Source organism: Bombus affinis, chromosome 15, assembly GCF_024516045.1.
Source record: "Bombus affinis isolate iyBomAffi1 chromosome 15, iyBomAffi1.2, whole genome shotgun sequence".
NCBI classification, from domain to species: Eukaryota; Metazoa; Arthropoda; class Insecta; order Hymenoptera; family Apidae; genus Bombus; species Bombus affinis.
Genome location: NC_066358.1, coordinates 3,030,325 through 3,054,904, shown reverse-complemented (window position 1 = coordinate 3,054,904; position 24,580 = coordinate 3,030,325). Strand labels below are relative to the sequence as shown.

General features: G+C 34.5%; 1 protein-coding gene across 13 annotated transcripts in view; it reads left to right on the top strand.

Moving 5' to 3' along the window:
- Positions 1-24,580, top strand: part of LOC126924936 (potassium/sodium hyperpolarization-activated cyclic nucleotide-gated channel 3) — a 219,488-nt gene that overhangs the window by 116,232 nt on the left and 78,676 nt on the right. For 12 of the 13 annotated variants that reach the window (XM_050739972.1, XM_050739971.1, XM_050739970.1 and 9 more), the window contains 2 exons: positions 5,986-6,392; positions 17,882-18,152. In XM_050739972.1, the coding sequence (XP_050595929.1) occupies positions 5,986-6,392; positions 17,882-18,152 (678 nt within the window). Of the gene's footprint in view, positions 1-5,985; positions 6,393-14,448; positions 14,683-17,881; positions 18,153-24,580 lie in introns of those variants that run through there. The other variant, XM_050739982.1, reaches the window with a different exon arrangement.

Here is a 24,580-nt window from a genome sequence, read left to right as displayed (position 1 = left end):
GGTTAAATTCGATTGTCACGGAACTGCTGCTTGAAAAGCAAAGAGGATTTATGTGACAGAGGTATAATGCAGTGTAGGTGGTATTTCTCAGAGTTCCTATTTTATCATTGTACATAGAAATTGTTGCATCGTGAACCCTCACACGAGTAGCTCGGTATACGCGACTTTTAAAATAACAAAAAGGAAACAGTTGACTGATATGATTATCAGCGATGAACTGAAATACAGCTCACAAACAGCTTCGAATATTGGCCGACTAGATTCGAATTTGTCAAAAGCATGTGGGAAAAGGAAGCTGTACCCTTCCGTCTAAACTTTATTTTAAAATCACTCGCTCATATTTTTTCGGTATAAATGACATTCTTATATTGTACAGGATTATATTGTCGAAGACTTTTGACGATGACTGTAAATCGTCTTCCTCGGTCAGTAGGCTGAAAAATTCTTAAAACGGGATGCGAACTGTTTCCTCTCTTTCTCTCTCTCCCTCTCCCTCTCTCTCTCTCTCTCTCTCTCTCTCTCTCTCTCTCTCTCTCTGTCTCTTCCAAAGGAGGTTTGAAACAATATCAGTCACGGTTTCCTTCTTCCTCGTCCACGCCGTAAAAATCCCCGATAAATTAGCTCGACATGCTCGAAATGGATCTTGCGCAAGTCATATACATACGAAAGAATATACACTCAGTCACAGCAGTTTAGATAAACCCATTGAATTTTGTATACGTAATATACCAAAAAGCTAAAAATACGCTTCGTCAGAAAATTATTTATATCTGCATATCGAGACAATTATCATTGATATATTAAAAAAAGGGGGTAGAAAAGAGTTAGAACGTTTAACTTGCAAAAGTCTTGCAATACAATTACGTTAGAAATGACAAAACTTGTAATTTTTTCAACGCCTATTCATACAATATGAAGTTACTATTTTTATGATTTCATGTAGATATAACAAATGTATGTAATTTTTGTAACATTGCGTTTTATATTTTTCTTACTCCGTTTTCCTTGACAAAGACGAAACTAAATAATTTGTGATAAATTTTGACAATATGACTCTTTTATGGCTATCTGTGTATTAATATATACACAACGTGTATTTATATTTTACTATAAAATTATACAACACATAATCCTTCGACACAAACAGGGACAGATATAAATTTTGCCCAAATTCGACATAATCCTGCCAGATACTAATATAGTATCAAGCTTATTTTTATGATTTCATATAGACATAACAACTGTATGTAATTTTTGTAACACTGTATTTTATACTTTTTTCTTCTTTTTTCTCTTAATAATGGTGAAGGCGAATTAATTGCTTTATATTTTAATAATGTGTGTTTTAACGTGTCAAAGAAAATTCGTCCAGCTGTTTTTACAATAATATTTTATATTCAAGGGATGTATATAGTCTTTTATGACGGACTGTAGATGAGAAATGCACAAGATTTCAAGTAATAATTTCGTGGCGTCCCCTCCTATGCATTCGCCATAACTGCCATAAGACGTTGATGGTTGCATTTGCAAGAGGTGAACGCGTATGGCAATTTGTATTCTCGAGAGCTCGAGAGGCTGAGTCCCTTGATTTAGTGCTAATAAATATTCATTGGCGTACTTGAAACTGACCTCAGAGAATTGAACGGCATTATCGTGTGTACTCTTCGAAGATTAACCACGATTATTCGCTGCCCGCTGTGTACAGACTGCTTTATTAAACCGCTTAAACAATATTCTCGGGTAAATGGACAATTTGTTGTACGCCACGATGATAATAGTAATAACAATAATAACGTTACTCCGGAAAAGGGATTCTACGATCGTGTAAATTGTCGCTTAATGGAATTTGTTGGTTACGCGTTGTTATAGCAAATTGACGATCGCTGTATGCTGAATGAGAGTTGTATTTGTGATTTAGTATAATAGCGAGTTCGTTTACGAATGAACAGTTGATCAATATGGATAAATAACATTTGACACACTATAGCCTTAAATTATGCAATTTTTATTAGTATTATAAAATATGCAATTTTTAAAGTATTTCAATTAGTATTTCAATAGTTATGAATTATAAAATAGTCAATTTCAAAATATTAGACGTTTAATTAAGATACTAAGATTTAATTAGGAAATTAGTATATTAAGATATCTGTAAGGTAAAATATTTAATATTAAAATATTCGTACTGTATTTATGTATATTTATTGTATACATATATCCTTTAATCGCGAATATTAACTTGAAAGACGTACATCTATCTTAAAAATTTTTTTTTTAATTCTTCTGATATTGAGACAACATTATATGATGTTCTTAAATTAACGCCAGCCTTACCAGGCTAATTTAACCTAACCTCAACTTAACATTATGTAAATTCTTATATTATCTGATTAATCAGTTTCTCAATTTTTGTTAATATAAGAATTTACATAAAGTTAGATGAACAAAAGAAATAATAATGAATTTTAAATAAAATTTTGAAAATAGTTATTTGATCGGACCTGGTAAGATTAGTGTTAAATGAATCTTCCTACGAAATATTTTCCGATCCTCTATTAATAAACTAATGGACAATTTATTGAAATTGAGGTTGAAGATTAAAATATGTGCATAGAAATTGGAGATTCGATTATAATAATTTCAACGGTCGAAGTATATATTTAAATGCAATCAAACTTGATACTCATTTTTCTATTCCAATTGAAAAGTATTATTAGCTCGTCATCGATTAATTAATTACTTACACGAAATATGCAACATAGAAATTCTAATTGTTCAATCGTTTACAACAGAAACAGAAATTTAGATGACGCCTGTTCGTAGACGTTACGTAAGAAAGGATGCAAAAATTGGAAACAGAAGATATATAAGAAGAGAGTCGCTCATGCCAGATACTTATCTGAATTGCGATCAGACCACAGAATAACCGCGGAAGAAATCGTTTCTTGCGAAACGAGCTGTCGATAGCAGCGACCTAAGGTCATTATGCCCGCGTTCCTTGTCGTTTGATCTTCCGCCTCTGATCTGTTTTCATCTGATGGATACTTTTCGTAGTCTCTGACGATTACCTTAGGAGAGCCATGTCCATGACGCTTGAAACGGCTCTAAAAAAGTCGTAAAAGTTCATTGGGAGAACGTTTTGATCTATAAGAACAGAGTAATTTAATTGTTTCTTCTCTTTAAACTTATCTTCCTTAAGAATTGCCAAGTGATATTAATATACAAATGCAAAGACCATTATTTTTACATACTATCGATAGTTCTCCAAAATATTCCAATTCCTCTAAATCTAAATCACTTACATTCAAAGGTACAAAGAATAACAACCACTTTCCTTTCACTGAATCATAAAAACTACTAAATACTTGTCTATTGAATATTAATATCACGATCTAGATACGCATAAATAGCAAACAAGTTTATCTATTAATCGTGTCAACGACCATAAGCATGCAATTGAGAAAAGATCGTCGATCGGCTGAATAGAGGTATAGAAAGGGAGACAAGAATCAGTGGGGAATCTGTGGAGGGCGATAATACGCAGCGATAACCGAGCGTCCAGAATGGCAAGGACGATTTCGAGAGATGGAAAGATTAAAAAGTGGAACGATGGTCGAGGACGGTTTTGCAGACGAACCGCTACGCTGTATGTAGATGGTTTCCAAGGGTATACCACTTCCTTAACGCGAGATACGTGTGTACTGATCACAATTGGAATGCTTGCGTTGCTCCTTCATCGACGAATTTGTTGATCGTTTGGAAAGAGAAAGCGTGCTGAGATTTCAGAGAGTCACTGCGAGTCGTGTATTAGGATATAATTTTGCGCTCTTGTTCATTATGAAAATAATTTCTTTGAAGATTAATGGAATTAATAATAAGAAGCTGTGTTGTGTGTTTGATTTGGGATCTCAAGATTATGGTAATTAGCTTTGTTAGGGTAATTCTTAGAGATTGTTGTCTGATTTTTAGCGCGAAGAACGTATAAGAGTGTTAGAAATCAAACCGACCAAATTTTTTATGAGATTCTCAGTCTCGTTACGGGAGCTTTGTTACACAATCGAATCCAGACATCGAATAAAGACACATTTGCTAATATGGACGCGATTGCTCGATAGCGTAGTAAATTTTAAATATGTCTTGTTATAAAGAGTGAGAAAAGCATGATTTATTATGTATTCATTTGCTTTATTCTTTCTTTTCTTGCTTTTAGTATCTTTTTATGCTAGTGACTCTTATTGTAACTTTGATAATAGTGAAGTTGTGAGGACAAGAAAATGAGATTTTTTGTATCTCGTTGATGGTTTTCTTTGCAAAAGAAAAGAGCCACCATAAAAGGTAACAAGCTTTTTTATAGAGAAGATGTATGGTGTGCGAATATTTGAATTTATAAATATTCTTTCAATGCAAGAAACTTAATTCGTATACTAAATTCTCAATATTTTTCTGTTATACTAATTTATTATATTAGAGACTCGTAAATTATGCATTTTCTTTAAAAAGATAAAAATATTGCAAATTTTCATTACAAACTTCTAAGTTTTACTTAATGACTAACATAAGCCACACTCACAATTTTACTATTAAAGTGTAGCCCATACGAAAGAATTGAACCTTTTCACAAGTAAAAAAGGACGCAAATTGTAAAAAGAATTTTCCCAATATTTGAAATATTTTAAACACTTCCTGGTGATAAACGTGCGCCATCTGTTTTCACCTTTCTAACTACCTGCCCTTAGGGTACTTCGTATGCCTGCCAAGGAAAACCTTCAATACACTCTCCGAACCAATCCCAAATTATGAAAGCAGGCATGTAAATATTGAAACCACACCTGTATACAACCCTGGGGTTCCATACCAAAACAATAACTGAAGGACTCTCAGTCTTGTTTTTCTTCTCGTGCAATACAGTTCGTCGTGTCTTATACGCTTTATTTTCGTTTACGTGCAGTGTAGTTTCCATAAATTTTACACTATTCACTCATACCATAAGCATTTTCAATTTATTTAATACAAGGTTTGTATTGTCTATTTCGAATTTTTCAATACATTTCTTCTAACTAAATATTTCTTCTGATTCGTAAAATAATTTCTTCTATTGCATTACACTTTAATACTCTTCGTACTTCATTCGATTTTTTAATATTTCTTCAGACTAAATATTCTTCCTGATTTATAAAACTACTTCCTCTGGTCTATTGCATCGTACTTTTATATTGTTGCTTTTCTTGTACATTTGTATACATTTGTACGTTTACCCTGGCATATCTTTATATTTTTATATATTTGCAATTTTAATCATTCGTCAAAATTCTAAATATAAAAACCTACTTTGTAATAGCTTTACTTCTGATATCTCTATTTTTCAATTTTCTTATTTATATATTATTAGTTTCTAATGTCAATTCCGATCACATCCATAGATATACGTGTATATTTGCCGCGCGTTAAGCTTGGCAGAGATACGAAATAAAAAAAATAGAACGAGATTTTTCTCTTTGAAGATTCATTTTCAAGAAAATAAGGTCCGAGCGTGTTTACTTCAGAACTGGCCTGGTACACACGTACGATCAATTTTCGAATTTATTTTTCTCGGACACAAAACGCTTTATGAGAAAATTCTATTCTTCATTTTCGACCTATTTTCGCACGTAGAATAATCGAAAATTAGAATCCAAGCACATTTTTGATAATTTTCTAAATTCAATCGTTTCAGAAACAAAGCGTCATATGAATATATTCTATGCTTCCTTCTATTTCTCTTTCTAGTTTCTCATAAACCAATTGTTGTGCGTGTTCCCATAAATACGTAAGAACAATTTTACCAGTAAATCTCCGAACTTTTTAATAAAGCATTTTCGAGCGTCAGTCTAAGTATACGTATAAATTTTTTCATCTACTTGCTGCCGTTAAAATATAGTATAGTAAAAATAAAAAGTTGAGAGTATCAAAACAATGTTGAACGAGGAATTAAATGTTATTTTTCAGGGAGGGCGAGAGTGGCGGCGGTGGCGGCCGTTCTGTGACCAGCGCTGGTGGGGGTGGAGGAGGAGGTGGAGGTCGACGGGCACCGAGTCTACGGCTGGTGAACGGAAGAGCGACTACGGGGGTTAGTTTGCACACCAGCAGCACAGAATCCGTTCGTTCACCCCATCACCACCTCGGCCAGCAGCAGGGCGGCAACAATAACAATAACAACAACAACCATAATAATAATAACAACAACAACAATAACTGCCACGCCGGTAATAACCCCGCCGCGAACAATCATCCACGGCTTAACAAAGATGACAGCATCAAGATCAGCATCGAGAACACGAACACTTGCACGGACAGCCTCGTCACTGCTCTAGACGACGAGACATTGCTCATCACCGATTTCGTAGCCGACCAAGGTAAGTCATTTTTACTTTTTATTATCGATATTCTTTTTAACGAATCATCGTCTCATTGTCTTTCCGATTTCGTACGACTTTTATATTACTTCGTGAAGAACTGTATTATATCCAATATTTTGTTATGGCTTTCATTAGATACATTCTTTAGTTATCATGGTGCATCGTGCAAGTATAATCTTGAATCGGTAGAATAAATCGAAGGCTTTTTTCTACTTTAATGATTTTAACGAGGAATCAAATAAATTCATATGTTATTTTTCCCCACTGTATATTAAAAATTTTTCGTGCAACGTTCTCAAGCTCCTTCTCGTGTTTGTTTATCGAAGATTTGGAACCGCGTGGTGGTTTATTTCAGTTGTATAAATATTAGGCATAGAAAATGTATACGCTGTGCAAATGTTGTTTAATCTTTTCATAAACGGAGAATGCCTGGATTTTTCGATAATGTTTTAAATTCTGAGATTGCAGATATTTAAGAAATTGTAAATATATGAGCAAGTCGATATATTTGGTTGAGCGATTATAATTTAAACAGGATTTAAAGCGAAATAAAATTCAATTCCTTGGTGCTGCTGAATTAATTTTGGTCACTTTAATTATCACACAGTTTGGATTATAACTCATTTTTATCTTATATTTATCTTTGTCCTTTTTTCTTGTATTTTCTTTTTTCCTAGCGTCCTATTTTCGAGTTTAATACTGAGATATCAACTACACGAGAAATCAGTTCTTGTTACATTAAATGAACAGTTTAGAAATACTCTGATATTATTTCGCATATCGTATTTTCCATTCAGTTTTAATTAAAATCTTCCCACAATTGGAAAACCTATCGTTGATGTTATCCTGAACTCAGAATATGAACACTTTTATAATTTCAAACACACACACACACACACACACACACACACACACACACACGAGTTTATATTTAATTTTTGAGTAATAACTTTGACTGTGGAAGAAAGCTAATGAAATTTACAATGCCGATATTTTAATAAATATAGAAAAATCGTATTTTATTTTATTCTTCAGACTTAGATTACATTGAAGTATGAAGTATCTATTAAAAAAAAATCGTTCACTGAATTTTCTACGATGATGAGTCAATAATTATTATAGTTGCAATGGCTGTATTTCTTAGAAATTAGATTTGAAAGTTTGATAAAAGTTATAGTGTGTCAAGATTAGGAACGCTCGTCGTTTTGTCCAGTTGCGTTCAGTTACAGTTGAATCTTACCCCACCGGAAATTTAATTGCGCAGCTCGCGACGTATATATATGTATACTCTTCGTATTCCATACGAGATTTCCGACACGTTTTGTGGAAAATTTAGAAGCGTTTGCTACAATCTGAACAGTTCTTTTATTATAGCAATAATTACCCGAAAGAGCGAATCTTCAACTATATATTATTGTCTATATCTTCCTGCCATTCGTATTTAACTTTATTATACGAAATAATTCAATATTCATACCGTTTGTGAATAATTACAAATAACCATCCTAAATATTTCTCAAGAAATCGATAATCGATTCTCTGCTTAATTTCTCTTCTTAACGAAAATCAAGATTTCAAAATTGAGGATGTTGAAATTAAAAGAGAACAATCTTTGAAAGCCCAATTTACCTTGAGAAAAAAAAGATTAAGACGAAACAAGAATTAAGGATGATTGCACTTATACAAAGAGCACCCACGCTCTTCCACAGACATATCAGACTCATCTAATGCAACATAGAATTAAACACATCTATCTTCACATACAAATCCATCTACATCTTTGTGGTCGTGTCATCGAAACAGTTTAACCTTCTTTTTGCCACACCTATGAAACAGTGTTCCGTTATACTTCCAAGGTGATGACAGCGAATAAGTCAAAGGAATTAATCGAGAGGATGTTCCAATTATAGTTGTTCCAATTAAGCGTTAAAAGATGAGGTAACATTTTGAAATAAAGTGGAAAGTAACAAATAGAATTCAATTTCCATAATTCTTCATTGAACCGTAATTTTTCAAGCATGACAGCCATAAGTGATGGTTTTAAGTTCAATTCCACTATTGATCCTTTTTTAAATTCATAATCACGGTTAACCCTTGATATATCCGCTACCATTACATCTAACGCATATGTTGCGTCGCCTCGATTATTTGTGACACCAACATTGGATTTTAGTTTTCACGCTTGTGTCTCGATAAAATAATTTAGGCAAGCAAATAAAGCAGCAAACTGCGTATTGGAACATCGTTACATAAAATAAAGACATTTCTGATCAAACAAAAGAATGCAGCTCCAGAGGTGGTTAGTTGTATATTTCAGTAGCAGCCAGTGTTTAATAATTTTATAACTATATAGCAGTACAGTAATTAAGAATGAATATACGTGTGTTATTAATACGACCAGATATCTGCTTTTGTTATAAAAACAATGATGATCAAGAATGTGGAATATTAATGATACCATGAAACACGACGATATTTATTTGAAACATTTCATGAACCGATCGTGTTCCGACCCAGTTAAGCCAATATTGTTTTATTCTATTTCATTCTATTTAAAAAGAAATTTAGTATAATATAACACATACATGTATATATCTTATATATGTATAAATTTCATTGAACAAATGATATAGCAAATAAAATAATATTCAATTGAAAGAGAGTTTAATCTATAAAAAGAATTTTTTTAATTGTGCAATCACTTATATCGCATATATGTAGCTTATAACACACCTTCATATTTAAAAAAAGAAAAAGAAATACATGTAATTCTGAAATACTAAGTTTTGTATCTTCAAACTGTCAACTAGAAATTATTCAAACTAGAAAAGAATATTTTATTTGCATATAAAATTTAGTTGCGTAATCCCTAAATATTTAAGAAATGTTAAAAATTTGCGTGCAAAATTTCCTTTTTACCTAATCTTTTTATATTTCTCATATTAAATTATCGCGATATTGATCTGAAACGAAGAAATGATAATTAAGAATGCTAAACCGACATGGGTATGCGAATGATAATTAATCAAGGAGAAAGCTCGTAGAATATTTCTGTCGAGGAAACCTCAAATGAGAAATGCGAATTCGAAGTTATTGGCACACGTGTCCGCGTGAGGAAATATGGAGCACCGTAAGAATGCTCGTTCAATAAGCCGTTTATTCGTCGACAAATGCCCGTAACGAGCCCATTATCGGTTGTTGCAATACAGAAAAGCAATCGAGCTAGCCGCACATTTAGTTGGCATGTTTACGAGCACCTGACAACCGACTGCCAACGAGAAGAAATGAAATTTCACTTTCGACAAAATTCATTTCCACCCTTAACTTACGCTTTAACTTCTTCCATTAATTCCTCTGATTATTTAATCCCTTCAGATCTTCTAATTCATCTCTTAACCCAACCTCTATCTACAGAGATCAATTGTTTAAAATTGGAGAAAAATATTATATATTTTGTTTGAGAAAAATTCTAAATTAAAAAAATTTTAAAATATAACGTGTATGTATTTTGGCGAAAATAGAAAATATAATAAATATAAATGGCAAGCGCTTTATATGAAAAATAAAGAAAATTGTTTCGTGGAATGTTTTACGGTAAATAAAAAAATACAACAAAAGAGACAACGTTTGAAATTTAAAATAGAATTGAAAGGAAATTGAAAAGTGGGACGTAAAGAATTGGAGCAAATACAGAAGATTTTGTTTTGGAATATTCTATGTACAATAGAAAAATAAAATTGAAACAAATCGAAATTTTCGACAGTGTGAGGAATTAGAAAAGTTAACAGATATTTATAATTACATACGTAACGATATAGACCAACAGTATGCCAATCGATTAATAAAACTCCAAGCGCATATAAACGAGCTGTTGAATAAAAATACCAAATCGCACGAATCCTGTTTACTACAGTGGAATATTTGTTTCATAAGAAGCGATTAACGTCACTGGTTTTCGTGGCGTCGATTCATTAGTGAATGTTATTTCAAGCTTCAATGGAATCGCCATTAAATTACGTTGAAGTATGAATCAGTATATTCAAAATAGTTTCTGTTATTTTCGAACTTGTACTTACAAGACATTACGGAAATTGTATTTTAGGCAAATTTAATTAATAAAACCGAAATGTATATAAATAGATACGACGTATCTATTTATAGAGGAAAATGTTTAATTAATAGAAAGAAAATGGAAGGAATTATCGGAGAGGAGATTAAAAACATTTCTCATTTGCTAAAATTTACAATAACCTTCATAAACGAGAAAGGAATGCCATTGCATGGGACGAGAGTATATTAATTGCTCTTTGTTGAAATCAATTCGGTAAAATTATATGTACGCGTATAAAGGCTGATATGAAGATAATTGATGAAGTTATAGTACAAGTCTGTAGAACAATTTTCCTTTGATCAATAAAATGTTTGGTTAAAATGGTAGAACGCTAATTAAGATGGTGTAGGAAGAATTGTAAATACATATAAAATTTCAGTTTGCCAATGTTGGAAATTTGAATATCGAATGTATAAACTTTCAAATGTTCATGTTACCGATGTTTTACACTTCCCAATTTTCGATGCTTCAAATCTTCGAATTTTATGGCTTTTGAACTTCCAAAATTTTTAACTGACGAAGTTTCGAACTTTCAAATTTTCGATCATTCGAACTTTCCAATTTTTTCGGTTTTGAACTTCCTTTTCTATTGTCAAAACTTTACAATCTTTAGAGAAGATTTTGAGAGATATTCCCAAGAAAAATGAAATCTTAAAAAGAATACTTGAATATTCAATTTCTACATCTTTAATTATTAGCTTAATAATTTCCAATCTTTAGATCTTGCAATTATCAGGGATCAGGCTATAAGTAAACTACAGAACATTGAAGCAATTAATATCAACCAGGCCATTTTTTAAAGCAATTTTTTATTACCTTTTTTGCAACTTAAGAGGAGATATTCAACACGAAGATATTCTTTCGAAATCAACACCAAAAATAACGGTATAAAAACGTATCTCGTTGATCAAACCCAATCGATACGAGAAAATTAAACTAGTTAACGATAATTATAATATTCTCCTTAAATACAAGCCGAAACAAAAAAATTACAGTAATTAGCGAAAATTGTAATGTTCTCGTCTGTTAATGCAAACACAATATTAATTTAAAATCTGCTGTTTATTCAACGTGATCGACGTTTCAATATTTTCTGAAAGCACCAACTCCCATAATTAACGAATGTGAATTATTCACCGATATCATCTCGTTATCACACACGTATACATATGAATAATCGTACACACATAATTAAAGATTATTGAAGCTGAAGTTAATTAAATGTTACGTAGCAAAAATTGCGCGTTGGAGCGTAGTAAGAAGTGGTTTTCTCTCTCTCTCTCTCTCTTTTCCTTCCTCTCTCTCTTTTTCTCTCTCTTCGTCGATTCCCTCTCGGATGAGATAATTTGCTCGCTCCTCGTCTATCAGGCAAATTATCTGTCGCAAAGCTCGGTCCTACAAAGACACCGGAAAGAGAACATTTTGTCACGGTAACACTGGCTCGGTCTCGAATGTCGCGTTAAAGTCGTTCCACTTACGACGTTGATTTTCAAGCGAATGTTTTCGCTAAAATCCCTTTCTCAACGCGAAACGCCCTTCTACGCTTCGTATTGTTCATGGAAATTGCTCCTCTTCGTAATCGCTCGAAACGATTCTCAGCTGGTAGACTTCGTAATTGAACGACTAGAGCGGAGAGGTCCGAAGTTCTTCAGGATTTATTATTCTTATTAAATTAAGCATCACTATTGGTTATTTAATACTTAATTAGTGACAATCTTGTAGTTACCTATAATATCGTAATTTAGCTGATAAATGTTAGTTTAGTTAACTAAATTAAATACATTGAATCTTCATAAGTTTCAAATACCAGAACTAGGAAATTGCTACCATGAGCGGTTTTATTCCAACCAAGCAAACAGGCTTAATAATTGTCATGTTATTCGTATGACACTAATAAAAATTCAAGACAATTAAAAGATATGTACAGACACAAGGACAAGCTTGCACATAGGCACAGGCAAAAATCAAAATGACATTAAAAACGATTCTATAATTATTGTCAACTATGTGGTTCACGAAATGTTCTCTGAATGAAACAAATAATAATATTCCTCAAATTTAAAGAACCTCTGCCTAAATACAAAAGCAAACACGATGAAATATAACGGAAAAATATGTAGCATAAATGGAATTTAGAATAATCCAACAACGTTACGCTACTATAGATAAGAATTTACGATCGCACAAACAACAGAACGCGCATTCCTTTGCTAAAACCTTTTACGAAAATCTCAAATCAAACTGTATGGTATCCAGCTAAGCCTTTCTACCTGTTTAAACTTTAAAGTTCAATCACCTAAAGCATTTCGCATGCAACCAAACCGCTAACAACACCTGCAAACCCACCAAGGCTCTTTAAAAACACCCTTGCATCCTCGACGAATCTCCCCGGGCGTGTCTAATTTCTCTCACGCGGCATACAGCCGTCTCTGAAGAATCGCACGCTCAAATTTCTCAAGCGCTCTCCATGAGAATGCGAATCCACTCTCTCGAATTCGCTTCAGGCGAATGAGATCAGGGAGAATTCTGCGTGGGTTTTGTCGTATACGTCGCGTCATCTTGCGTTATCTTGCTTGGTTAGATTGCGACGAAAGATAATTTTACATTTTAAAATCGCATTTAAAATGTTCATTAGACGATGTATTATAATGGCTCATGAATTGAACAGAATTTTCTGTTATGATGGAAAACTTTTATACGCTCGTAGTACGTGTCACGTGAAATATTTTGAAATTTCATTGACATTATAACGAGACGCGATTATTATTAGGTCGTCCAAAAAGTTTCTTTCGTTTTATAAGAAAATAATGGATGCACAACATTTTCCATTGTATATTATTTTATCGAATTACGTACGATCCATTTTGTTCTATCAAACTAAAGATCACAGCGTTCGACAGATTAGGTTTCATGTTTGTATAAAGATGCGTTGTTGTAAACGACGTGTTTGTGAACTTTCCAGACAACCTAATATAATTCATTCGGTTAATACGAAGAGATTTTTAGAGATTTTTGAAATTGTTGACGAGAGTCGAAAATGAAAGTCGTTTTCCACGAGAATAAGGCGGAAAAATTTCAGTCAACCTATTGATGTACGACGTCCTCGTGGATTTTGACGCTACCTTTTTTCAAATTTGCTGTTCCTAACTAGAAAGTATGGCTCACTTTCTGTATATTTGAATCGCCAGAAATGAATTAGATTCTGGGATATTTTTCATTTTCCAGCCTACGCGAAACGCCCGATTAGGTTGTGATCATACAGAGAGCAGCAAGCGACGAATTTGCCACTGACTATGCCATCGCATGTTTTGCCACTCACCGCTTTATATGGTCGCGGTCGTACGTGGACTTCTACAATTAGAACCTTTGTCCTAATGTGAAAGATGTTCCTTGTTTTCGGCTTCAGCGATTTAAAATAGTCCCGGCAAAGACAGAAAAGTTTAAATAGAAAATGTTGCAGTCCGGATTAGTATCCTTTATACCAAATATACTTTATACCAAATTTGTGAGCAACCATACAAAACCTACGAGATACATATATATAGGTATCTCGCGTGATATAAACACGGGACGAGACAAATGGAATTATCATTCGCGATTAGTGGAAGGGAGGCTTGGTTCTCGTGACGTTCTAGTCGCCTCCAGTGTCAAGGTTGACGGGAGATTGTCGCGCGGAGGATTTGCATGCGTTCCTCGTCGAATGCCATGGAAAAGAATCGAACGCCGCGTCGTCGTTTGGTTCCACAATAAAACCGGTCAGTCTCAGCGTTCTCTCTCTCTGCCTCTCTCTCTGTTCCACTGCATCGCTTTTGCTTTTCTCTTCTTCTCCACTTGGGTTCCGTTCGTTCTGGCCGTGGTGCTGGGTGGGTTGGTCGGGTTGGCTGGCTTTCGCCGGCCGCGTGGCTTCTTTTTCCTCGTGTTCCGCTCGTCATTAGTCAACCTCTGCATCGGGGACCAGTTACACGGTAAACGGGGCAGACCGTTCTCGCGATCCTGAGGCCGCTTGCTTTCGGGCGATGGCCGACGATCTGGCGCGCGCCAGTCAGCTCGACGAGCAGAGAACGCCGCTCTTGAGGAAACAAACACAGCTAGACCAACAGCAAGGGAACAAGGGCTGTCCTGTCCTTGTCTCCAGCTGGCCCAAGTTGTCGCACGCGCGAGCAACGCCGAAGTTTGGTGAGTCTTGTACCGAGGAATTGAAGGATCACGGTTTTTATGGAGACTAGGTGGCATTTCGAGGACAAGGTTTCGCTGTAGTTGGTCTGATAACGAGATTGATCCTTAAATGTATAGAAACGGACAAATTTAAGATATCCTTAGTCTTTATATGTGTTCATATCGTCTCTAATGAAATGATGCATAGTGTTTTGGAAAGAAAGAGTTATCTATGAAAGTCATCGTGCATTTTGTAGGAAAACCAGCTTTATTTAAATAAATAAATATATAGTGATTCGCGAGAGTACTTGGACATTTATTGTAGGAAACTTTTATAAATGTATTGTGTGTGTCATATATGAGTTTTTGAAATTTTATTAACACTATGGTTAACATGATTAGATCGATAACATTTGATTTTTTTTTTAACATTATTTAATACACTGATTTAATAACATTTGATTGATATTTATTACATGCACTTGTTATGTATTTTTATTGCAAGACTTATTACGTCTTCCTATTTTAAACTAGAACTGACAATGCGTTATTTTCATGGAATGGTAAGATCTTCTTATGCAGCCTGAAATTAAAAATTGAAAAATTTCCTGGTAATACAAATTTGAATACTCTCTGAATAATTCTGAATTGGCATAACGTTTAGAAATCTTCGAAATATGTTGATACCGTATCGTGTCTCGTTTTGGAAATTATAAGACTTTTATAATTCTGTTGTTTCCTCGTAGACATTAATCACTCGATGAGTTCTATTTTGTACTAGTTAATTACCTGATTTCATATCTTTTCGGATGATGCTATGTATATGGAAATTTTATAAGAACGTTAATAATATTTTTCAAGTATATTTCTTGGTTATTAAGTTCATGGTATATTATATTTTAATTTATTAATTATAAAATTAATTATAAAATTAATTATAAAATATGATGATGATAAATGATTTGTCGATGTAGTCTAGCTTATGGCGATTCATCTTTCGCTGTAGAGGAGAGACTTTTTTACAACAGAAACCAACATCATTCAACTAGTAATAATCAAGTCGATTTAGAGCTCTTGCATCCTCTTAGCAACAGTTTGTGCGTATAATTGATTTATTGATGATTTTTATCGCAGAGTTCCTCACCTTCATAAAAACCTATTCTTAGCAATGACGATCTTTGGTTCTACTGCAATAATAATTTTCAAACTCATATCCCATTGAAATTATCATTTATGATTGCAAAGTAGTCTACTAACAATTTTTCTGGTCCACAAGAATTACTGGCTCGTTATAATTATAAAGCTTCAAGATCTATTGCTTTCCAAAGATTAATATTTTTATATTATCTATGAAAATGATTAAAAGGATTCCTTAAAACATTAAGAACAGTTGATTTGTTCAGAATTGATTTAAAAAGATAAACTACAGGCTATCTATTTAAAATGATAAACAGATAAATTATCGAAAAACTTTTAGAGAGAGACGGGACATCTCTATATAAAAATGACTCAAATCTACAGGCAATTGGCTTAATAGTTTTCATAAAGTAATACCGAAAATTCCACTCAGAATTGCACGAATGTCTAAATAACATTCTTTGTTACACTAGAGAAATCAGAGGCAAAGAGAAAAGCGCCATGATAAAAAAGATAATAACTTGTTTTAATGCTAGAAAACAATTATAGAATCTTAGAGGGTAAATAATGACAAATTAACACAGTAATTTTCTCTAATTTAAGTGAATGAATTAAATATAAACATTTAACACTTCAATCAGAATCGTTCCAAAATTTATTCGTACTATTTCGCTTACATAATTTAATTAGCTAATATCGTTATTTCAATTATGTAAAAAAAGATCCACCAGCAATTTCTCAATAAAAATTCTCATAAAAACTTTTATTCCAATCAAATAAAAGTTCTATTCAATTCAAATAAAAATCCTCATAAAAAAATACGAAAATATTAATCGAAAGTCGATCAGATTTCTAATATTATTTACAATATTCGACCGCTTAAATTCTAAGTCCCCCCTCCCCTCTATTATTAGAGGCAATGCGTTGCAAATGTAAAACGAAAAAAGTCAGAATTCTGTCGGTTAACTGTATTTAACTGGAGTCGACGAGCAAACGGTGCTTGGTAGTTTTTACGTTTCATGTGTGCTTCAACAGAGCCAATAGTGCGTATGGTTGCGTTTGAGAGCTGGAAAGGAAGTCGATGGGAGATTGGAATGAGCTCGCGTGTACCTCGATTCTCGTAGTGGGGATTTCACGTGGCTTTCGACGAAGCATTTTTCAGTAACTGGACTTGAACGTTGTTTATTCGAAACGAGAATTATAGAATGCTCGTTGCTAGCCAATGATTATACATTTGAGCAAATTACTGTGTTTAATTGGAAATTATCGAGTACTACGAGTTCTTTTAATTTCTCAACTATAGGTTCACACATATGTATAATTTGTTCCACGGGTTACAGTTTTTCACATCGCATATCGAGGAGAGAGACGCTTCAGGAAGTAACTCGCATCGTTACCCATCGAATTATAGTTTAGATAATTTTAAAATTACATATATGAAATTGTGAGTTTATTTTAAGTCTTTGCATACGACAGATTGTTGATTTAGATAATTGCAGCAAAATTAGGATTGTAATTAATTACATTCGACGTTTGATGTGTTGACGTTGAACCAACGTTTGATTGATTAAGTTAACTGATAGATGGATGGTAAGATGTTTAGACATTAGGATCTATAGACTGTAATATAACTGTTAAATACATAAAAACAAAAAGAAACGCTGTAATACAACGATTATACAACATAGTATCCACAAAAAGGTATGAAAGTGCGCGTGAACCCATACGTGAGAAGTTACATAATATATATACAATCTACCATAAGCATTTGGACCCATTGGTTACATTCAATATTTTAGATTATAAAGCATATGTCGCGAATAAAATAACTGACTTACAATCAAACAGCTGGAAAATGAAAATAGGAAATAGTATTATTCAATTTATACTAAACATCAATAATAATATTCTAATTCTTACGTTGTAAGTACAGGGTAGTGCATGTATATTCTTAAACAGATTCTATAAGCGTACAAATTCTTTATAAGGCATTATAAGCAGAATCAGGATGAAAAAAATTGTAACGTGTATTATTTAACGTAACAACACTGCTTAACAAAATGCTTTTGTTATTATGTTCCAGGCAACGAGATGAATTACAAGGGCAGCGGGAAGGTCCACTTCGGAGTGGACGATGTGTCCCTCTACGGGACGCCGAAGGAGGAGCCGGGCCCGGGTCTTCCGGGCCAGGAAGTCAAGCAGAGCTTCTTGAAGAATCAGCTTCAGGCCCTGTTCCAGCCTACCGACAACAAGCTGGCTATGAAGCTGTTCGGAAGCAAGAAAGCTTTGATGAAGGAACGGATCAGGCAAAAGGCTGCAGGTCACTGGGTCATCCATCCTTGCTCCAGTTTTCGGTGAGTCCTTCCGCCAGATATCAAACCGTTTCACCTTGACAGACAACCAGATATCGACCCTATCTCGATTTTCCAACTAGATGGTTTCTAGCCATACTGACGCTGTACCTTGTCCTAGGTTAAAAGAGTGTATGATTTTCTACAAGAAACATACTGTATGATGATATATCTTGGTTAGAGAAGTAGACTATGCAGCCTTTGTCGTATCTTTTGACGAAGGATTTTATCTTCAAAAGATATTTTTAATGACGTTTTTCTTTAATCACGTCGTTAGTGGTATTTTACATTAGAAGTATCAGAGTGGTGAAAGTGATCAATTTACAATCTTTATCGAGTAGAAAGTTGATAAATCGATGCAGAATAATTATGGATAATTTGCACAGAATACATTATTAAAAATTTGAATAATTTTTTGTAAATTATGTGGCTTATTTTTCTCTTGTATTAGCAAATTTTTAATACATCTAATTACGTACCTGTAGTTTCACGTACACTGGCTGAGGCTTCCGGATGCAAGCCACGTAATATACGAGATTTTATCTGAGCTTAGAAACGTAGTGCAACAATTATTAATAGAGTTGTCAAAGAATTTCATAAAGGTTGTGCACGTCACGCATCTTTCTTTGTGCTGTTATTTTTACAGGCGGTCATTTAACAAAGCGTGGCACATTCTTATTGCACTCTATGTATAGAATACTCCAGTTAATTACAGAAGCTTTGAACGACAAATTTAACTACCGATATTTAAAGGCCCTTGCCTGCACTCGATCATGTTGTCTTTCGTTAGAGTTGAAGTTGAAATGTGACATTACACATACGAAGATCGCAGGAGAAAAACATGAGAAACATAACAAAATATAATACAACAGAAAATGACGGCCACTTATTAAGTTCAAAGGTGTAAGTTCTCTTAACTGATTAACTTAATAACCGATGAATTAATAAAAATATGTTATGAGGGCCAGAGATGCAATTATTAAGACAAGAAATATTTTAATATTATGACGAGCAATATTTAGAAAATTTTGTTTCATTTCAAAGTTAAATAAAAAAGTGATTTTTCCACACCATCTTGATCTATTTAATAAATTTCTTGCGAATGGAAAAATATATGTGAATTGGAAATGGCCTAAAGAGCGCAGCGGGGTTAAGAAAAATCGTAGGTAATTTCAGGGTCGAATAAATTCTTTTCCGATAGAAATCGGATCGTGTACCCTCGAAGACCGGTTAATTTGCGTGAAAAATAGAGCGTGTTGCAAATAGAGAGTGTTGCAGATTTTTCTCAATTTTTTCTCTCTTTTTTATTCGATCTTAAAGCAGCATTCCACGACGATCGCTAACGAGGAGTGAATTTTGTGGATCCATCGCGTGGCTACCACTCCTGTCTAGTCTAATTACCAATTAAAACGTCTAATTAAAGTGCTTCGCCGCAAGAGCAGATCCGAATCGAACGAAACAGTTGCGTCGAAGGTTTTCTTCATCGCGATTGCGCGGTGATCGGCTTTGACCCAGTTCGCAATCTTGCTGGAGAAAACAATCGATGATAAATTTGACTAACATTGAATAACTGACGATTCGATAAACATTTGTCTCTGGCAATCTTGCAGACATTTACATTAGGTTTATTTATCTTTCATCGAGACAACAACTTCAATCTTTTGACATTGATAAGTAACCACCGATTCGATTATAATCTTTTAAACAAGTTTGTATGAAGAAATCAAAACTTTTTAATCCTTACGTTGCGTAATTAATTACTCCAATCATGAGAATTACTTCAACGAAACAAAGTGTTTCAAACAATCCCCTTATCTCGAATTTGACTTAACAAAACGTCGTTTAGCTAAATTCAAACCTCAATTTCCAGCTACTCGATTTCCATTTTCCACTACTTTATCGTACAAACCAAAATCAACCAACAATTTACCCTGGAAATTACCATGCACAGATGCATGTTGCGTATATCAACATATTCTAACACATTTTCGATTGCAATGCAAATTACGCGTGTCGCTATAGCGTCAGCAAAATGGCTTTACGCCATGTATTACGAATGTGGTTATATACGTTAGTAGTGTCACAGGACTCCGAAGGGTTAAAATTTCTCCAATGGTATCCTCGCGTGTCAACCATGTTGGGAAGAATTATAGATGCTTTGAGGATCCCTGACCTCTGGCTTCCTGGACAGTATATAGCACTTTCCCGTATCGCAGTCGAATTCCTCGTGCGGCTTGGACAGTTCCATCCGAGCAACCGGAATGCGTCTGTCTGTGTCGCGACATATTTCGAGGAACGATCGAACAAAGAAGATATTCTTCCCGTGGGATAACGCGTGCCACTAGACTGATGTGATCGATTCGGGTCATTGAAACTACTATGGTGGTCCAATTTTATTCCACATTGATATTCGGACATGGCACTATTTTTATATATGTTGCGTTTTACAAGAGGGGTAATTTAATTGTACAATAGATCTTTAACAAGTCCACTTTAAACGTCGTTTCAAAAGGGCGTTCTTGCCTCGTTAACTGGCCGCCCGCTAGCCCTGTTTTGCTAGTTGACCACAAGTACACGCCCGCATGATCGAAACAACAATTATCCCTATATTATATTGGGTTTTAGAATAAAACAGTCAGACGATATATAACCTTTAAGATATATGAGACGGAAGACAGTTTTATGACGGATCTTGTAACAATAGCCACAGGTACCGCACGCTCGACTTAGAACGAACTTGAATGAACCGTCAATCATCCTTGCCAAACTATTGGGTTGGCAACTAAGTGATTGCGGATTTTGTCATTAGGTGGTATTGACAAAATCCTCAATCACTTAGTTACCAATCCAATATAACGTAAAATGAATTGTAAGGAAATATTTCTGAGAATCGATGGCTAACAATGTGTGTATATTTCGAAAACGTCTGAGGGAGGCACACATACATTCGCTCACATTAAAATACTAGGACACACTTTAAAACAGAATAACTTTTTTAAAATTCGACCAGACGTCCTGATATTTTTTTTTTTTTTTTTTTTTTTTTTGAGAAGTTACAAGGATTAGTTTGAACGACGATTAGTTTGAATACAATTTTTGAAAAATTCGACTGAAATCGCAAAGGAAATAGTATAAAGGTCGATTTTTTAAATTTTTCTTATCCGAGTCTGCAATGAAAATTTAATTAAGCAATACGTTGCTATTGTCAGTTTTGCACGTGCTGAAAATTTCGTCGAAGTCGATCAACGTTGCTATTATCCTAATATAATAGTATACTTCTGCTATAAATTATTTTAGTTTCGAATTTTTTAGATATAAATAATATATTTCAAAAATATTTTTGTTAATAATGATTTTTTAAAGTAAATTCATAAAATTCACGTGATCGAAGATATCCCTTCGGCATAATTCTAATACCAAACGCAAATGATTAAAAATTTTGTATACGTAACTCAAAGGAATGATTTGCATGATATTTTTTAGCGAAAAAAATATCGGTACTTGAGATCCTCTGAAAAGACCGGCTTTCTCCGTTATCAGGATAACTGGTCGACAGATCGAAAATCTACGTCTGAAGGGCCCTCGAGGCGTGGATCGTAGGTTGGAATTGCTGAAATTACCAGGCACTGTACCATAACCATTCGCGAAACAGTGCACCGGGCGTTTGTCGTGGCAATTGCCTGAAATTGCCCCGCTCTTCCGTTCAGAATTTTCTTTAATTACTGATAATACAAGGACACGCTGTATCCAGCTTATCTCGGACGATGAAATTTTCATTCGAGCCACCGCTAACGATCCTACTGCGTTGCCTTTTGGCGATCGTTGATGACAAGAACCCGAGGAATCTTTCAATTATACAATCTCTCGGCCGTTCTAATCGCTGATCGAAATATATGTACGTTAGGATAAAGGAGGTATTAACGATAGTTTAACGCGGAGAATTTCTGTTTGACTTCTGATAATCGCCTAAGTGAAATTTAGCTACCTTATGGTCCTTGGATTCGTTAACGTCGGAGGATAGATGAGATAGAATTGCTAGAAATTTCAAGTTTGCTATAGAACTTAGGAAGTTTTAGACCAGCAAATGCGAATTCCAAGTCGTAAATATTCATAATCTTGAGTTAAACTTCCGATGGTATGACATAATGACGAAGAACTGAACGATTAGGAAGATAATTGTTTCTTCGTCCTCGAATTTTCAAATTTTTCAGTATAAAATATCAAACGATCATGTATCTCTATAAAATTTTTTTAATGAAATTTTTGCCAAAGATACAACGTATAATAAAAGTGAATGGCCGCGATAATTTGCTTGTAAGGACAGCATTCGTGATTCGGATCATCCGAGATCGAGCGAGCATCCCTTTTTCAAGAATCCATCGTTATAAATATCTCTGGTCGCAGTGATAGTTGGTCTTACAGGCGGAACTTGCTATTTTTAGTCGAACTTTTAAACGAGCATCTGACATGCGGCTCTAGGGAGATCAGAGGTCACTTTTATAGTTAGAATCTGCGTTCTGCGGATACGTTCCATTTCCTGATCATGGAATCAGAATAGATCACTGTTGTTGATCGCAGAAGGAAATCCAATAATTCTCGCGAGAATTAAACGAAGGTTCCAGGAAATTGAAAAGACAGCTGCAGATCGTTTCCACCGTAAATCTTTTAATAGTTAATTTATTCATAGCTCTGTCTTTAGATATCATCAGAAGAGCTTGACACGAAGATGGTTACGTTCGTACTGCCTTGCATTGATATCTGGAGATCGTTTAAAATTCAAATGTTTCTCATATTTCGTCTTTAGACGTCGCAGACCGATGTAAAGCAATGATAAATTATATTCTGCTTCATTCCTTTTATCCCTATTTCTTGCATTTTAATCGTCTTTTAAATATGTGAAGAAACCAACGTATCCTTTAAGTTCCAACAAAGAAGCGAGACATTTTGTAATAATAAAAATAACAAGATGATAAAGTGTTGGGTTTTCTCAGAACGAAAATTTAATCTTCAGTGGTCGAAAAGAAGCTGTGACGACCGATGAATTAAATATTAACCGATTAATAAATCCAAAGGAACTCGGAGTATTATATATTTGAAAAAGGAATTTATTTGCCGAAATATGTTCGTCCCTGTGCCGGCGACACGTTTTAATTTTGGAGCCTCAATTTCGCTAATGGCTGGCTAGGATACCAACGAAATAAATTCACGGGCTAGGCATCGAAAGGATCTTTCTTTCGGAAGTCTTTGCCTCCTTTCAAGCTTCCTCGAGACTACTAAGTACGTATTCTCGTCTTGGCTCGACAATGAGATAAAAGGGAATATTCTGCGAGGAAGAGAAATATTTGCTGCCTTCTTCTTTCATCGCGGCAGAAACGAGCGCTGTAATATTTTTAAGAGTTGCCGTTGACGTTTCGAAATGTGGACGGCAACTTTTTTCTTCTGTCTGTCCGCTCACTTATCGAAATTGTTTCTCCAGTTCTGATCGTCTTTGATTATTTAATTGATTTCCATCGACGTTAGAAATAAGATTGCTCGATCTATCACAATGGATTTGGGTCAATCGTAGGAAATAAAGGTCTTATATTTTTTATTTCGTTTTAAGTTAACGATGATTTTCAGAAAACTATTTTCCTCGAAACTAAAATTGCTCGTTGGAAAGAAAATAAGTTGCTTCGTTAAAAGATCATTTGTTCGCTGAAGTACTTAGATCTATCGACATGGAAGTTGATATAAACAAGAAGATGTCTATGCAAAAAAAAATTGTAATTTCTGTAAGTTACGTGAACACTTTGGTCCGTGTGGTAAAAAGTCGTTACACTAAAACATTTTTAATTATTCAGCAAACACTCTGAATTAATTTCTAATGCACACGAAACACACAAATGAATTGCGTAACAAATCCAATTTGATTCAATCCCCTCATATCGCGATGAAACAGAAATTCTGGCTAAACTATCTTTTCTCCTCAAAATAAACCAAAAATGCCAGTCTCTGTACGATCGATGAAACGTTACTCACGATGTGTACGAGTTAAATGTTGGAAATTCCGTTTGAAAACGTTCGATCGATATGGGAAATGTTTTATGGGCGAGATCGAGACGAAAAATCGAGCGAGCCAGTGGTCTCGTGTCTCGATGCGAGAAACAGTTGGGAGCGTCGCGAGAGGACAAAGAGAAGGCAGATTGAGTGGTGTGGAGTATAATGGTAGTTAAAATCGTGGCGACTGGCATCAGCTGTAAGAATGATCTCAGAATAATCATCCGATTAAGCAAGAGAGACTACTGTGCCACTACGGGCACGTTGCTTCGAGAGTCGCACGTGTTTCGCGTATGCTCGTGTCGCGTTCCGCGCGCAACAACGAGATAAACTCCAGCGTTCGCATGATTTTTGGACGAATTCTTTGCAATATAATCGTTAGTTCGCTGAATTAC